This window comes from Cuculus canorus, chromosome 1, assembly GCF_017976375.1.
Source record: "Cuculus canorus isolate bCucCan1 chromosome 1, bCucCan1.pri, whole genome shotgun sequence".
NCBI classification, from domain to species: Eukaryota; Metazoa; Chordata; class Aves; order Cuculiformes; family Cuculidae; genus Cuculus; species Cuculus canorus.
Genome location: NC_071401.1, coordinates 208,083,027 through 208,099,065, shown reverse-complemented (window position 1 = coordinate 208,099,065; position 16,039 = coordinate 208,083,027). Strand labels below are relative to the sequence as shown.

Sequence of the window (16,039 nt, the reverse complement as noted above, 5' to 3'; positions counted from 1 at the left end):
AGGCACAGCCTTTCCCTCACCCAGCAGTCGAGTCACTTTGCCATAGAAGGCGATCAGGTTAGTTTGGCAAGGCCTGCCTTTCGTGAAGCCGTGTTGACTGGGCCTGATCACCCGCTTCTCTTGCATGTGCTTTGTGGTAGCACTCAAGGTCACCTGTTCCATGACTCTCCCCGGCACTGAGGTCAGACTGACAGGCCTGGAGTTCCCTGGATCCTCCCTGCAACCCTTCTTGTAGATGGGCCCTCTGTGAGGCTCAGTGCCCCTCTATGGGGCTCAGCACACAGATTTGGGCCTCATCACTCAGCTATGGGGCTCATCGCTCGTCTGTGGGGCCCAGATAAGGACCGGCCACCCCAATAACAGTAACAGCCCCCGGGAAAGGAGAAGTAACGGCCCAGGCAGGGACAGTGACCTGTCAGACTGACAGGCCTGGAGTTCCCCGCGTCCTCCCTGAAACCCTTCTTGTAGATGGGCACAACTTTAGCCAGCCTCCAGTCTAGTGGAACTTCCCCAGTCAGCCAGGACCGCTGGAAGATGATGGAAAGGGGTTTAGAAAGGACATCTGCCAGCTCCTTGAATACTCTTGGGTGGATCCTCTTGGCCTTTGTGCTGGGGAGGCCACACCTCGAATCCTGGGCTCAGTTTTGGGCCCCTCATGCCAAGAAAGACCTTAAAGAGCTGGAGCGCATGCAGAGAAGGGAACGGAGCTGGGGATGGGTTTGGAGGCCGTGGGTTCAGAGAGCAGCTGAGGGCCCTGGGGCTGTTTAGTCTGGAGAAGGGGAGGCTGAGGGCAGACTGGGAGACATGTGGAAGCTGTGCTCGTCTGGGGGGAACTCCTTCACGTGGTGGCAGAGCTGCGGGAGGAGGTAAATAGCCTAAGGACCATCAGGGAATGTGAGAGGGAGATGGATCACCGGAGCAGAGCCCTCTCACAAACTCGGCAGGCTGCTGGAGCCAGTGCGGCTGAGCAACACCCACCTGCAAAGTGCAAGGTTGGGAGAACGAGAGATGGGGAATGGCAGCAAGTTCCTGCCCGGCGCAGGAAACCTGCTCCCCCCACCCAGACAACAAACCCCCAGAGACCCCTCAAGAACAAATAGGAAGCCCTGCAGGTGGAACCCATCCCCAAGGATGAAGAAGATGGCTCCCACAGCCTAGAAACATTCCCTAGGCTGTGCCATCCTCAGATGACCATAAAAACATCCTCTGTGAAGAAGAAGAGGAGAATGATTGTCTTCGGGGATTTCCTTCCAGTGATGACATAGAGCACAGAGAGCTGAAAGCCATTAAGAGAGATTTCAGGAATCTAGGGAGAACGATGGAGGGCTCTGTGGCACACGTAGAGTTTAGTTCCATCCCAACGCTAAGGAATGAGGAGCAGGAGGTCAAAGAGAAGCAGTTGATTAATGCCTGGCTCCGAGCCTGGTGTGAGGAGAGAGGCTTTGCGTTCTTCGATCATGGGGTGGCCCACGCAACCCCTGGCTTTCTTACTAGGCATGGGACACGCTTGTCTCCTAGGGGGACTAAAGTCCTTCCTAACAATCCAGCTAATCTCTTAAATAGAGCTTTAAAGTAGATGGGAAGGGGGAGGGGGACAAGACCAGGCTAGTCGGGAGTGAGCCTGGAAGTGGGACTCCAGTGACTGAGAGATGGTGTGTTGGAGAGGACCGCCAGTACATCACCACAAAGCAAGTGGGGGCGATTGTACCTGAGGACAGTAAGGATGAAATTGGCGCTGAGGTGTTAGTTATTCCATGGACCAGCCAGTCGGGAATGAGCTCTATACCCTTTCTGAGGGTGTGAGGGTCGATCAAAGGATCAATTTTTGTCTCAATATTTCTCATCAAGTGCTAAACCACAGGCACAGGCCTTGCAGTAATAGCCGAAGCTGGTATGCCTTGGACCTATCAAGATTAGTACAGGACAAATGCTTTGTACCTGTCCCTAAAACTTACTATTGTAAAAGATCCATGAAGCAAGGCAAGCTACAGACCCAAAGACTCCTCATTAACTACTATTGTGAAAGATCCACAAAGCGAAGCAAGAAAATTAACGCTGGAACTTACCACAGACCTATACCCCAACATAACATGCTTAAGCACGAGTTCATTTAAAGTGCAAGGTGAAGATGACTACTAGCCTTCATCGGGGACCCCAAAAACGACCACCGCCGCCAGGAGAAGCGCATGCGCAAGGGGAGAATACCTGCCTTCAACACTGACCACGCCTCAGACACTCCTATCCTGGCACGTGTGGCCTGCCAGGTGGAGTTTGGTGGGACAAAGGCGGGTCATCAGGAGTAATCAGGTGCATGGACCAACATAAAAGTCAGCTCTGGAGCAGCTGATTTTCGAAGATCTTCCCCACCGTGAGATCACATCGATCGAAGACAGAAGCAGAGGAACCTCTTCTGGACCGGGACCCCCAAGACGCCGGACGTCTGTGGACCCGTGGTGGTAGCTATAACCCCTTTTTCCTTCCTTTTTTTTTCTTTCTCCTTTTCCTCCCCATCCTTTCTCTTACTCTCTCTCTCTCTCTCTTTTATCGCAAGCCGCTTCACGGGCACAAATAATAACCTTCCTGTTTGGATTGGAATTTAACTCCCTTGAATTGTTGCTTTGCTTTCTTTTTGCACTCCGAGATCATAGCTGAAAAGAACCAGCACGCGTCTACTTACGAGTAGATCGACCCTCACTATAGGGCTGAAGGTTCACCAGCCCAGTCGAAGTGCATTTACACCAATGCACTCAGCGTGGGCAACAAGAAGGTGGAGTTGGAAGCTGTTGTAGGGCAAGGTGACTACGATGTCATTGCCATCGCGGAAACGTGGTGGGATGACTCGTGTAACTGGAGTGTAACTCATAAAACTTTATGCTTTCCTGTTGGATGCACTTTGAATCTGTTCCTGTAAGTGTTTTTAATCCATTTCAACCGCCCCAGACAGCCTCGTCCCTGCAAATAGTTTTAATGCAAGTACTGTACTGGGTGGATCTGTCTCGGGCCATGTCAAATGCACTGTATTTTGACCGGTTTGAGGAAACGATGTGTTGAGCATTCAATGGAGATGTTTCACTGGGGCCAGGGCTTGGCGGGTGGGGTGCTGTTCCAGGTCCAGCTCAGAAGCCTCTGTAGGGTGTTGGAACTGAATCCTCTTTGAGGTCCCTTCCAACTCAAACCACTCTGTGATTGTCTGAAGACCTCCAGGCCCTGGGACCGCTATTCCCTTCCGCTGCACTGTGTCCCTTGTCTCACAGCATGCACGGGTTCAGCTTTTGGAGTGAGTCTTTGCCTTTGTGCCCTCCTTTCCTTGTGCAGGGACCAGGCCTGGAGTGTTTGCCTCGCCCCGGAGACGGAATGAAGCTGAAGCAGAGTTTGCTGTGAAAACTATTTATTCCTAGACAGAATAGACTCGAAGCAGAATCCAAAGAAAATAGACCCATCTGCCGTAGGCATGGATGGGCGACGTGAGGCGTGAGGGAAGGATCAAGCAGGTCTGGGCCCCTGAGGCTGCCTTTGGAGCAGCAGGCATTGCCCCAGAAGGACACGGTGGTGGCCCCATGCAGCCTGTCCTGCATCCTCTTCCCCCTGTTCTCATGTGCCTCCGCCTTTCAGGACCCGCAGGAACTCCTGCAGCTGAGTGAAGAAGTCCAGCATCTTGTTGAGTGCATAGAGGCAGGAGCTGAAATAACTTGTCTCTGTTGTTTGAGGCATCTCCACAGGGTTTGATGTGGTGGGAATGTGGCTCCAGGCTTCTTCCGTTGCATTGGCTGCTCGAATGGAGTGCCGCGTGATCTGAGTCAGGATCCAGTTACGGAAGTGCTGTGTGGAGGTGTAGACCCCCGGCCGACGGGCTCTGGCACAGCCTACCCCAAAGCTGGTCACTCCCACCAGCCAGAAGTGGTCAGCATGGGGATCCTGGCAGACCAGAGGACCCCCGCTGTCCCCCTGCAGAGAAAGAGAAGAGTAGATTCAGGGGGTGCTGGGGGCTCTGTCAGTGCCAGGGCTGGCTCCTGCTCTCTCCCAGCAGCTGCCAGAGCTGTGTTCCCTGCACAGAAAGGCTCTGCTCTGGTGCTGGAGCCGACAGAACGTGGTTGGGGAGGTGTCTGTGGGACTATAAAGCAGGCCTCTCTCTCCTCTCTGCCCATGGACCCTGGCTGTGGGGCAGAGGGATGTTCCAGGGTTGGTGCCTGGACCTACGGGCTGTGGAGAACGTGGGATGGGCTTTATGGGGAGAGTCACAGGGCTGTGGGACGGGCTGGACGGTGAGCATGGACAAGCAGTTGGAGAGCAGGAGGTGAGCTCAGGAGCGATGGGGAGCCAGCGGTGGGAGGGGGACTTGCTGGGTGAAGCAGGCACGGGGTAGATTGGGGCAGCTGTGCTGGGGCTGCCGGTGCTGCTGGGGCGGGAGTGGGATCATGCTCCTACCTGGCAGGTGTCGATGCCTCCTTGCGGATAGCCCGCACACAGGTTGTGGGGGTGGATGTCCCCATGGTACCACCCGCTACTGTTACAGATTCGAAGGTCGATGAGGGGGACCTTGGCCTCCTGCAGCGACGGGGGTAGTCCTCCAGCTGTGGGCAAGACAGGAATAAGCACCCGGCACCTGCTGCCACTTCCCGTCCCCCCTTCCCTAGGGCTTGGCTTTGCGTCCACAGAGGCATCGTGGTGTTTCCCTTCCACCCTGCTTTGGCTGACAGCTCATTCCCATCTCCCCATGAGACACAGATGACTCTGCAGACTGACGTTGGCTCCTGCCTCTGCTGTCAGGACACCCAGCCCATCTGCCCAGGGTTCCCAGCTTGCACCCGCCATAGAAATACTTTTGGGGAACTCACATCTGGCCGTGGTGCCCCCCCAGCCACCAACATAGCAGTTTCTCAGCTGCCGCAGTTGCAGGGAGAAGTCAGGCACGCAGGCGAGCTGCACGTAGGGCGTGCACTGGAGAGGCTCGTAGAGCTCCATCAGAGCGATGTCATTCGCCTGAGTGGTGTTATCGTAGTCGTCGTGAATGATGATCTGTCTGACGTAGCTGATTTGTGTCTCTGGGCCCATGTCAGTTAAGGAGGTGGTACCGGCCACCACGCGCCACGCTGGGACATCCCTGGAAAGCAGAGGGAGAGAGGGGTGAGAGGCAGCAGAGGCACGCGCTGGAGCAGCCCAGCAGCTCCTTGCCTCCTGCTTGCCGAGGGAAAGAGGAAAGCTTGTGGGGCATCTATGCCCCAACACGCCTGAGCCACAAGGACTGTGGGGATGGAGGCATCTGGGATGCAGCGGCACGACCGCATCCTTTTTTCTGGGTGCAGTGCAAGGAAGCGGGCTGGGAGTCGCCCGTGATGCTGCACGCTGGGCCTGTGCCGGGGTTTTGGGGCTCTCCCTGTTCCCTGCTCCTCCTTACTGGCTATTGACGAAGCAGTGGGCTGCCGTCAGCACCCACTGTGGGTGGATGAGGGACCCTCCACAGGCGTGAAAGACGTGCGTCTCCCGGACCTTCTGCACACTCACAATCCCTGGCCAGGATCCTGGCTGGGCATCTCTGCCCCCAACAACACGCACTGAGCCGTAGCCATAGGAAACCGAGGGCCGCAGTCCGCAGGTCCTGTGAAAACAAGAAACTCATTACTGTCCTGCTCGAGGCATTGATGTTGTTTGGGCAGAAGGTCGGGCACCTTCTCTCCCCACCCGGCATTGCTGCGTGGAGCGCAGAGCCAGGGAACCCTGTGGGGTGTGCAGGCATCCACCCCTGTCTCTGCTTTACCCCCTTAGAGGAGCTGTGCCAGCAGCCTGGGCGCTGGCGAGGAACGGCAGCTGCCGCATAGGGTTGGGGAAGGAACCACGTGGGATAGATGAAGGTGTTGCGAAGTGAGCATCCTCCAGTGAAGCCCAGCAGCATTTCTGCCAACCAACTACTGGCTCCCGTTCAGCTGCTGTTGACCAGCACCCCCAGGTCCTTTTCCTCCACTTTTCCCCAAGCCTGGAGCGTTCCCTGTGGTTGTTGTGACCAACAACCTGTGCCACTTACTTGCAGTTCTCCCAGGATCCCTGCACAGGCAGGCACAGGGCCAGCAGGACGAAAAAGAAGAAGAGCACCTTCATGATGCAGTAGTACTAACGAGGACCAACCGAGAGCTAGTGACGAGCACGGCACCAGCCGACGGACTGCCTGCAGTGCTCACGCTGCTCAAAGATCCTTTGGCCCTGAGCTGATGTCACAAAGCCCCTGGTTCTGGGTGCTGGGTACAGGGAACTTGAGGGGGCGGGGGGGGACGTGGGACGTTCCAAGGAGGAGTGGAGCTAGGAGGTATGGTTGGACACCCAAAAAACCCCTGCTGAATGCTCTGCTGGCAGGGTGAGCATGGTCAGCCTTGGGGAAGGTAGCAGCGCCTGGCTCCGAGCTCTCCCTGCCAAGAGCCGGCATGGAAACACCAACGGTGGCAGCCCAGGCTCTCTGGGAAGGGCATAGAATCGTTCATGTTGGAAAAGTCCTGAAGATTTTCCAGTCCAACCACCAACACAACACCAACCGTGCCTACTAAGCCATGTCCCAAAGTGCCACAGCAGCTTGGTGTTTTAAAACCTCCAGGGATGAGGACCCCTACACTGCCCTGGGCAGCCTCTGCCAGGGCTTCACCACTCTTTCAGGAAAGAAAGATTGTCCAAGAGGACAATCCCTTCCCTGCTCCTGCTGCCCACCCCATGGTTGATCCAAGCCAGGATGTTGTTGGCCTTCTTGGCCACGCCAGCCACTGCCTGGTCATGTTCTGCTGCTGTTGACCATCACTCCAAGGTCCTTTTCCTCCACTTTTCCCCAAGTCTGGAGCTTTCACTGAGGTTGTTGTGACCAACAACCTGTGCCACTTACTTGCAGTTCTCCCAGGATCCCTGCACAGGCAGGCACAGGGCCAGCAGGACAAAGAAGAAGAAGAGCATCTTCATGATGCAGTAGTACTAACGAGGACCAACCGAGAGCTAGTGACGAGCACGGCAGCAGCCGACAGACTGCCTTCAGTGCTCACGCTGCTCTCAGATCCTTTAGCCCCGAGCTGATGTCACAAAGCCCCTGGTTCTGGGTGTTGGGTACAGTGAACTCGGGGTGGGGGGGATGTGGGACGTTCCAATCAAGAGGGGAGGAAGGAGGTGAGGATGGACACCGTGACAGCCCCGACCAAGTGCTCTGCTGGTGGGGTGAGCGTGGGCAGCCGTGGGGAGGCAGCAGCGCCCGACCCTGACTTCTGCCTGCTCCGAGGACATATTCGAGAGACCTTCCAATACGTGAAGGGGCTACAAGAAAGCTGGGGAGGGGCTGTTCATGAAGGCTTGTGGTGACTGGGCGAGGGGCAATGGGGATAAACTGGAACAGTCAGATTTAGGCTTGATATAAGGCAGAATTTCCTCAGCATGAGAGTGGTGAGGCCCTGGAAGAGGTTGCCCAGGGAAGTTGTGGCTGCCCTGTCCCTGGAGGTGTTCAAGGCCTGGTTGGATGAGGGCAGCGTGATCCCGTGGGATGTCCCTGCCCATGGCAAGTGGTGAGTGTGCCGACTCGACTACTGGACTAATCACTCGACTACTGGATGGAGGAAAGGCTGTGGATGTAGTCTTCTTGGACTTGTGGAAAGCCTTTGACACAGTTTCTGACAGCATTCTGCTTCAGAAAGTGTCAGCCTCTGGCCTGGACAGGTGTACACTCTCCTGGGTTGAAAACTGGTTGGATGGCCGGGCCCAGAGAGTGGTGGTCAATGGAGTTACCTCCAGCTGGAGGCCAGTCACAAGTGGAGTTCCTCAGGGCTCAGTACTGGGTCCAGCCCTGTTCAATGTCTTTATCAATGACCTGGATGAAGGCATCGAGTGCACCCTCAGCAAGTTTGCACATGACACTAAGCTGGGAGGAAGTGTCGATCTGCTGGAGGGTAGGGAGGCTCTGCAAAGGGATCTGAACAGGCTGGACTGCTGGGCCGAGACCAATGGGATGAGGTTTAACAAGGCCAAATGCAGGGTCCTGCACTTGGGGCACAACAACCCTATGCAGCGCTACAGACTGGGGGAAGAATGGCTGGAGAGCTGCACGGAAGAGAAGGACCTGGGGGTGCTGGTTGACAGCCGACTGAACATGAGCCAGCAGTGTGCCCAGGTGGCCAAGAAGGCCAATGGCATCTTGGCTTGTATCAGAAATGGGGTCACCAGCAGGTCCAGGGAGGTTATTCTCCCTCTGTACTCAGCACTGGTGAGACGGCACCTTGAATACTGTGTTCAGTTCTGGACCCCTCACCACAAGAAGGATGTTGAGGCTCTGGAGCGTGTCCAGAGAAGAGCAACAAAGCTGGTGAGGGGGCTGGAGAACAAGTCTTACGAGGAGCAGCTGAGAGAGCTGGGGTTGTTTAGCCTGGAGAAGAGGAGGCTGAGGGGAGACCTTCTTACTCTCTACAACTACCTGAAAGGAGGTTGTGGAGAGGAGGGAGCTGGCCTCTTCTCCCAAGTGACAGGGGACAGGACAAGAGGGAATGGCCTGAAGCTCCGTCAGGGGAGGTTCAGGTTGGATATCAGAAAAAAATTCTTCACAGTAAGAGTCATTGGGTACTGGAACAGCTGCCCAGGGAGGGGGTCGAGTCACCTTCCCTGGAGGTGTTTAAGGAACGGGTGGATGAAGTGCTTAGGGACATGGTTTAGGGAGTGTTAGGAATGGTTGGACTCGATGATCCAATGGGTCCTTTCCAACCTTGTGATTCTGTGATTCTGTGATTCTGTGTGATTCTGTGACCAGGGAGGGTGTCCTCCTGGACCTGCTGTTTGTGAGGAGAGAAGGCCTTGTGGGGGACGTGACGGTTGGAGGACGCCTGGGACAAAGCCATCATGAGATGATAGGGTTTTCAGTTCTAGGTGAAATGAAGAGGGGGATTAGTAGAACAGTCCCATTAAAGTTGCAGAGGGCAGACTTTGGACTGTTGAGAAGGCTGGTTGGCAAAGTCCCATGGGAGACAGTCCTTAAGGGCAAGAGAGCCCACGATGGCTGGGCGCTCTTCAGAAATGAAATCCTGTCAGCTCAGGAGCAAGCCATCCCCATGTTCCGGAAAAGGAGCCGGCGGGGGAGAAAACCATCTTGGTTGAGTAAGGAGATCTTGAGAGGCATCAAAAAGAAGAGGAATGTCTATGAGCTGTGGAAGAAGGGACAGGCGTCTTGGGTGGACTACAGGGAGGAAGTGAGATTGTGCAGGGAAAAAATCAGGAGGGCTAAGGCCCAACTCGAAATCAAATTGGCTAAGTCTGTGAAAGATAATAAAAAATCTTTCTACAAATGCATTAACAAGAAAAGGAGGACTGGGGAGGATATTCAATGCCATTTGGATGCAGAAGGAAGACCAGTGAGAAGGGATGAGGACAAGGCTGAGGTGCTTAATGCCTTCTTTGCCTCAGTCTTTAAGAGAAAGGCAATTTGTTCTCTCTGTGTATAAATGCAGGAGTTAGAGGAGGTTGACGAAAGGCAGGTCTTGCCAAACTAACCTGATCGCCTTCTATGACAAAGTGACTCTACTACTGGATGGGGGAAAGGCTGTGCCTGTAGTCTTCTTGGACTTGAGGAAAGCCTTTGACACATTCTGAAGCAGAATGCTGTCAGAATGTGTCAGCCTCCGGCCTGGACAGGCGCACACTCTCCTGGGTGGAAAACTGGTTGGATGGCCGAGCCCAGAGAGTGGTGGTCAAAGGAGTTACCTCCAGCTGGAGGCCAGTTACAAGAGGGGTTCCCCAGGGCTCGGTACTGGGTCCAGCCCTGTTCAATGTCTGTATCAATGACCTGGATGAAAGCATTGAGTGCCCCCTTAGCAAGTTTGAGGATGACACTAAGCTGGGTGGAAGCGTGGATCTGCTGGAGGGTGGGGAGGCTCTGCAAAGGGATCTGAACAGGCTGGAAAGATGGCCTGAGACCAATGGCACGAGGTTTAACAAGGCCAAATGCCGGGTCCTGCATTTGGGGCACAGCAACCCTGTGCAGTGCTCCCGACCAGGAGAAGTGTGGCTGGAAAGCTGCCTGGAGGAGAAGGACGTGGGGCTGTTGGTTGACAACGACTGAAAGTGAGACAGCAGTGGCCCAGGTGGCACCGAAGCTGGTGAAGGGGCTGGAGAAGAAGGGTTACGAGGAGCGGCTGAGGTCCGTGGGTTTGTTTAGCATGGAGGAGAGGAGATAGAGGAGAGACCTCGTACCTCTCTACAACTCCTTGAAAGAAGGTCGTTGATAGGAGGGTGCTGGGCTCTTCTCCCAAGGGACAGGGGACAGGACAAAGGGTAACGGCCTCAAGCTCCACCAGGGGAAGTTCAGGCTGGACATCAGGAGAAAACCTTTCTTGGAAAGGGTCATTGGGCACTGGCAGAGGCTGCCCAGGGATGGGGGTGGAGTCATCTTCCCTGGAGGTATTTAAGGGACAGATGGATGAGGTGCTGAGGGGTATGGTTCAGGGAGTGTTAGGAATGGTTGGACTCGATGATCCAGTAGGTCCTTTCCAGCCTTGTAATTCTATGATTCAATATCTATTAGAGCCCCCTACTGCACCCAACATGGACTGAATCTCTCCAACTGCACCCCAACATCCACTGGTCCCCCATCTGCACCCCAACAGCGATAGAACGCATCCAAAATCACCCCAATATAGACCGGGGTTCAATTACATCCAAACACCAATTGGACCTCAACTGCATTCCAATATTGACCGGACCCCCAAACCCTTCTGCACCCCAAACACACAGCCCACCACCTCCTGCACCCCTAAACCCTCTTGCACCCCAAAAGTTCCCCCAGAAGGTCCCCCCCATAAGATACGCGCAGAAGCCCTGACTGTGCTCGGGGGGGTGGGGGGGAGGAGTCAACACAGAGGGTTCTCCAGGGCAGGGGTCAGCCCCAAGGGGGTGTCCCCAAGGCAGGGGGCCCCAAGGGATGGGGTCCCCATAGAGGGTGTCCCTATACAGGCAGTGTCCCCTACTCAGGGGATCCCCAACTCAAGGTGTCCCCATTCAAGGGGTCCCCAAGACAGGGGTGTCCCCAAGGTAGGGGGTGTCCCCAAGGCTGGAGGTCCCCAGCTCAGGGGGTGTCCCCAGTACAGAGTGTCCCCAAAGCAGATTGTCCCCGTACAGTGGAGACTCCAAAGCAGGGGGTCCCCAACTCAAGATGTCCCCAACGCAGGGGGACATACAGGCGTTGTGCCCAACTCCCGCAACTCTACCATTGGAAATCGATAGGGCTGCAAGACCACTGAGTCACCGGCCAGGAATGGCATCACAGCATCCTGGGACAGTGACTCAATGGTGTCTTTGGTGCTTTGCCTTCTTCAGCTCTTGTCCCAGAAGCCAGAGATCCCGGCTGTCCAAGCTCTCATCACTCATGATTTGGGATTAATGACTGCAGGTCCATGAGGTGTCCTGGTCAATGTTGGATGCACACAGATGTGTAGGAACCCACGTGTGATGTGTAGGACCCGTGTTCATCATGCAGGAAACCACATATGATGTGTAGGAACCCATGGATGGTGTGGAGGACCACATGTATAATATGTAGGACGCCATATCTGATGTGTAGGACCCCATGTTTGCTGTGTAGGACCCTGTGGATGTTGTGTAGGACCCAATGGATGATGTGTAGGACCCCATGTTTGTCATGTAGGAGCTCTGCTGCTCCCTCTGTTCCTCAGCTTTTGGGTTTGGTGGACATACTGCAGAACCTCTGGCCCCTCCCTTGCCATCACACCCATCTCCTCCTGGTCTCACCACCCTCCCCGTGGAGGCCCGGCCAGCAGCGTGGCCACTTGACCAAAGCTTGGCCATCACCATTGACCTGAGGGGCGTTGCCCCCCTTGGTGGTCCTGAGGCCTCCATCATCTAAACTGTGGCCCCCACAAACAAATTTCTGCCCCCTCTCCCAATTTCACAGTGTGTGTGGGGGCAAGGTTGGCTTTAGCCGGTGGCGTCCTCACATCTGCCCCTCCCATTTCTGCCCCCCCCTTTCTGCCCCCTCATCCATTTCTGATCCCCCATTCCACCTCCCCCTTTCTGCCTCCCCATCTGCTCCCTCCTCACCCCTTTCTGCCCCATCCCTTTCTGCCTCCCAGCTCTTTCTGCCCCCCTATCCCTTTCTGCCCCCTTTTTCTGCCCCATCAATTTCTGAGCCCCCATCTGCCCCCTCTTCTCCTTTTTCTGCCCCTCCACCCCTTTCCACCACTCACCCAATTCAGCTTCCTCACCCATTTCTGTCCCCTCATCCCTTTCTGCACCTCCTTCTTTTCTGCCCATCCCTTTCTGACACTCCATCCCTTTCTGACCCCCAACACTTATTGCCCCCCATCCCTTTTTGTCCCCTCATCCTTTTTGCCTCCCCCTTTCTCACCCCCCACCCCTATCTGCCCTCTCCTCACCCCTTTTGGTCCCACAAACCCCTTTCTGTCCCCGCCCCATTTCTCCTCTCCACCCTTTTCTTTCCCCCAAACTTTTCTGCCCCTCATCCCTTTCTGCCTCCCGTTTCTGTCCCCCCATCACTCTCAGTTCCCTCTCTCCCCCTCCATGTCCCCTCTCCTTATCCTCAAAGGTCACTGTCCCTGCCCCGGCCGTTACCAACTTCTCCTTTCCTGGGGGCCGTTGCTGTTATCAGGGTGGCCGGTCCTTATCTGGGCCCCACAAACGAGCAATGAGCCCCATAGCTGAGTGATGAGGCCCAAATCTCTGTGCTGAGAGCCATAGACGGGTGATGAGGTCAACACGGCTTCACGAAAGGCAGGCCTTGCCAAACTAACCTGATCGCCTTCTATGGCAAAGTGACTCGACTGCTGGGTGAGGGAAAGGCTGTGCCTGTCGTCTTCTTGGACTTGAGGAAAGCCTTTGACAGTTTGTGACAGCATTCTGCTTGAGAAAGTGTCAGCCTCTGGCCTGGACAGGCACACACTCTCCTGGGTGGAAAACTGGTTGACACTAAGCTGGGTGGAAGCGTGGATCTGCTGGAGGGTAGGGAGGCTCCAAAGGGATCGGAACAGGCTGGATAGATGTCCTGAGACCAATGGCATGAGGTTCAACAAGGCCAAATGCCGGGTCCTGCATTTGGGGCACAACAACCCTGTGCAGTGCTCCGGATCAGGAGAAGTGTGGCTGGAAAGCTGCCTGGAGGAGAAGGACGTGGGAGTAATGGCTGACAGCTGACTGAAGATGAGCCAGCAGTGGTCCAGGTGGCCAAGAAGGGCAATGGCATCTTGGCTTGGATCAGAAACGGTGGGACCAACAGGTCCAGGGAGGTTATTCCCCTCTGTACTCAGCACTGGTGAGACCGCACCATAAGTACTGTTTTAAGTTCTGGAGCCCTCACCGCAAGAAGGATGTTGAGGCTCTGGAGCGTGTCCAGAGAAGAGCAATGAAGCTGGTGAGGGGTCTGGAGAGGAAGGGCTACGAGGAGTGGCTGAGGGCCGTGGTGTTGTTTAGCCTGGAGAAGAGGAGGCTGAGGGGAGACCTTCTTACTCTCTACAACTGGAGAGGGGCTCTTGGCCAGAGAGGATGGGGGTAGGATGAGGCAGAAGAGTTTTAAGCTGAAAGAGAGGAAGTTGAGATGAGACCTTAGGAAGAATGTTTAACCTGAATGGGATGGTCTTTGAGGTCCCTTGCAAACCAAACAATTCTATGATTCCATGAGTCTCCAAAGACCTCCAGCCGCTGTGTCTAGTGTTCCCTTCTTCCACTGCGCTCTGTCTGCTCTTGGAGCAGGCACCCCATCATTTATTTCCACCACCCCCACGTTTACCAATCCCCCCACGCCCGCCAATCCCATGCCCCCCTCCCCTCTCTCCGTAGCCCCCACCACTGACTTCTGCTATTCCCGAGGGCCACGCAGTACCCCGAGTAACTGGGCTGATACCTGCCCCAGTGCAGGTAGTCCAGGACCGAGTTATCCGACCACTTCCATCGCCCGTTCTGGGGGAGGGAGTAAAGGGGGCGCCATGGGTGGGAGTCAGGGATCATTGGGTGCTCAGGGAAGATGGTCAGTGTGTGCTCTGGACCAGGGGTCATTGCATGCTCAGGCGGTTAGTGGGGTCTTAGGGGGGTCACTGGATGCTCGTGGGGGTCAGTGGATGTCCAGGACATCACTCACACGCTCCTCGTCCTTCAGGCCAATCCAGACATATGCTCCATCCTCCTGGGAGGCCACGCACTCGCCCAGGACGATGCTGCTCCCCTAGGAGTGGATGGACGCCAGGGTCCCCATGGGGCCGTAGCGGCTGCATTCCTCCTGGGGGGCACACAGCGGGGGTTCGGCACCCACCCGGGCACAGGAATTCCCCCAAACCATCTGGGGTGCCCTCTCCATGCTGCTGCCCCCCAGTTCTCAGGTCCTGGGGTGCCTCCAATCCCCATCCCATCACAAAGCCCCTCCAGTTTCCCCCATCTTCCACCCAGCTTAGTGTCAACCAGTTTTCCACCCAGGAGAGTGTGCGCCTGTCCAGGCCAGAGGCTGACACTTTCTCAAGCAGAATGCTGTCACAAACTGTCAAAGGCTTTCCTCAAGTCCAAGAAGATGACAGGCACAGCCTTTCCCTCACCCAGTAGTCGAGTCACTTTGCCATAGAAGGCGATCAGGTTAGTTTGGCAAGGCCTGCCTTTCGTGAAGCCGTGTTGACTGGGCCTGATCACCCGCTTCTCTTGCCTGTGCTTTGTGGTAGCACTCAAGGTCACCTGTTCCATGACTCTCCCCGGCACTGAGGTCAGACTGACAGGCCTGGAGTTCCCTGGATCCTCCCTGCAACCCTTCTTGTAGATGGGCCCTCTGTGAGGCTCAGCGCCCCTCTATGGGGCTCAGCACACAGATTTGGGCCTCATCACTCAGCTATGGGGCTCATCGCTCGTCTGTGGGGCCCAGATAAGGACCGGCCACCCCGATAACAGTAACAGCCCCCGGGAAAGGAGAAGTAACGGCCCAGGCAGGGACAGTGACCTGTCAGACTGACAGGCCTGGAGTTCCCCGCGTCCTCCCTGAAACCCTTCTTGTAGATGGGCACAACTTTAGCCAGCCTCCAGTCTAGTGGAACTTCCCCAGTCAGCCAGGACCGCTGGAAGATGATGGAAAGGGGTTTAGAAAGGACATCTGCCAGCTCCTTGAATACTCTTGGGTGGATCCTCTTGGCCTTTGTGCTGGGGAGGCCACACCTCGAATCCTGGGCTCAGTTTTGGGCCCCTCATGCCAAGAAAGACCTTGAGAATCTGGAGCGCATGCAGAGAAGGGAACGGAGCTGGGGATGGGTTTGGAGGCCGTGAGTTCAGGGAGCAGCTGAGGGCCCTGGGGCTGTTTAGTCTGGAGAAGGGGAGGCTGAGGGCAGACTGGGAGACATGTGGAAGCTGTGCTCGTCTGGGGGGAACTCCTTCACGTGGTGGCAGAGCTGCGGGAGGAGGTAAATAGCCTAAGGACCATCAGGGAATGTGAGAGGGAGGTGGATCACTGGAGCAGAGCCCTCTCACAAACTCGGCAGGCTGCTGGAGCCAGTGCGGCTGAGCAACACCCACCTGCAAAGTGCAAGGTTGGGAGAACGAGAGATGGGGAATGGCAGCAAGTTCCTGCCCGGCGCAGGAAACCTGCTCCCCCCACCCAGACAACAAACCCCTAGAGACCCCTCAAGAACAAATAGGAAGTCCTGCAGGTGGAACCCATCCCCAAGGATGAAGAAGATGGCTCCCACAGCCTAGAAACATTCCCTAGGCTGCGCTGTCCTCAGATGACCATAAAAACATCCTCTTTGAAGAGGAAGAAGAGAGTGATTGTCTTCGGGGATTCCCTTCTAAAAGGAACAGAGGGACCCATCTGCAGATGGGACCCATTCCAGAGGTAGGTCTGCTGCTTACCACGGGCATCGCTGAAGGATGTCACTAGAAAATTTCCTTCTTTCGTCAAAGAGACAGATTATTACCCTTTGGTAGTATTTCAAATGGGCAGTGATGACATAGAGCTCAGAAAGCTGAAAGCCATTAAGAGAGATTTCAGGACTCTAGGGAGAACGATGGAGGGCTCTGGGGCACACGTAGAGTTTAGTTCCAT

The 16,039-nt window shown here is 55.6% G+C and overlaps 1 protein-coding gene across 1 annotated transcript; it reads right to left on the bottom strand.

Moving 5' to 3' along the window:
* Window positions 1–3,591: 3,591 nt before the first annotated feature.
* LOC128852640 (acrosin-like) lies at window positions 3,592–15,855 on the bottom strand. Its single transcript, XM_054070815.1, has 8 exons — window positions 15,847–15,855; window positions 14,105–14,188; window positions 6,860–6,945; window positions 5,756–5,758; window positions 5,396–5,596; window positions 4,836–5,101; window positions 4,426–4,571; window positions 3,592–3,945 (listed from the first exon to the last, which is right to left on the bottom strand). Exons 1-8 carry the CDS (start codon window positions 15,853–15,855, stop codon window positions 3,592–3,594), a joined length of 1,149 nt encoding a protein of 382 aa, XP_053926790.1.
* Window positions 15,856–16,039: the final 184 nt, after the last annotated feature.

What these genes read in the sequence shown, in the direction of transcription:
- LOC128852640 (XM_054070815.1), bottom strand. An exon ending in GGGGGGCACCACGGCCAGAT is followed by an intron (nt 4,572 to 4,835) that starts GTGAGTTCCCCA and finishes TCTTGCCCACAG; the next exon opens with CTGGAGGACTACCCCCGTCG. An exon ending in GAGGCATCGACACCTGCCAG is followed by an intron (nt 3,946 to 4,425) that starts GTAGGAGCATGA and finishes CTTTCTCTGCAG; the next exon opens with GGGGACAGCGGGGGTCCTCT.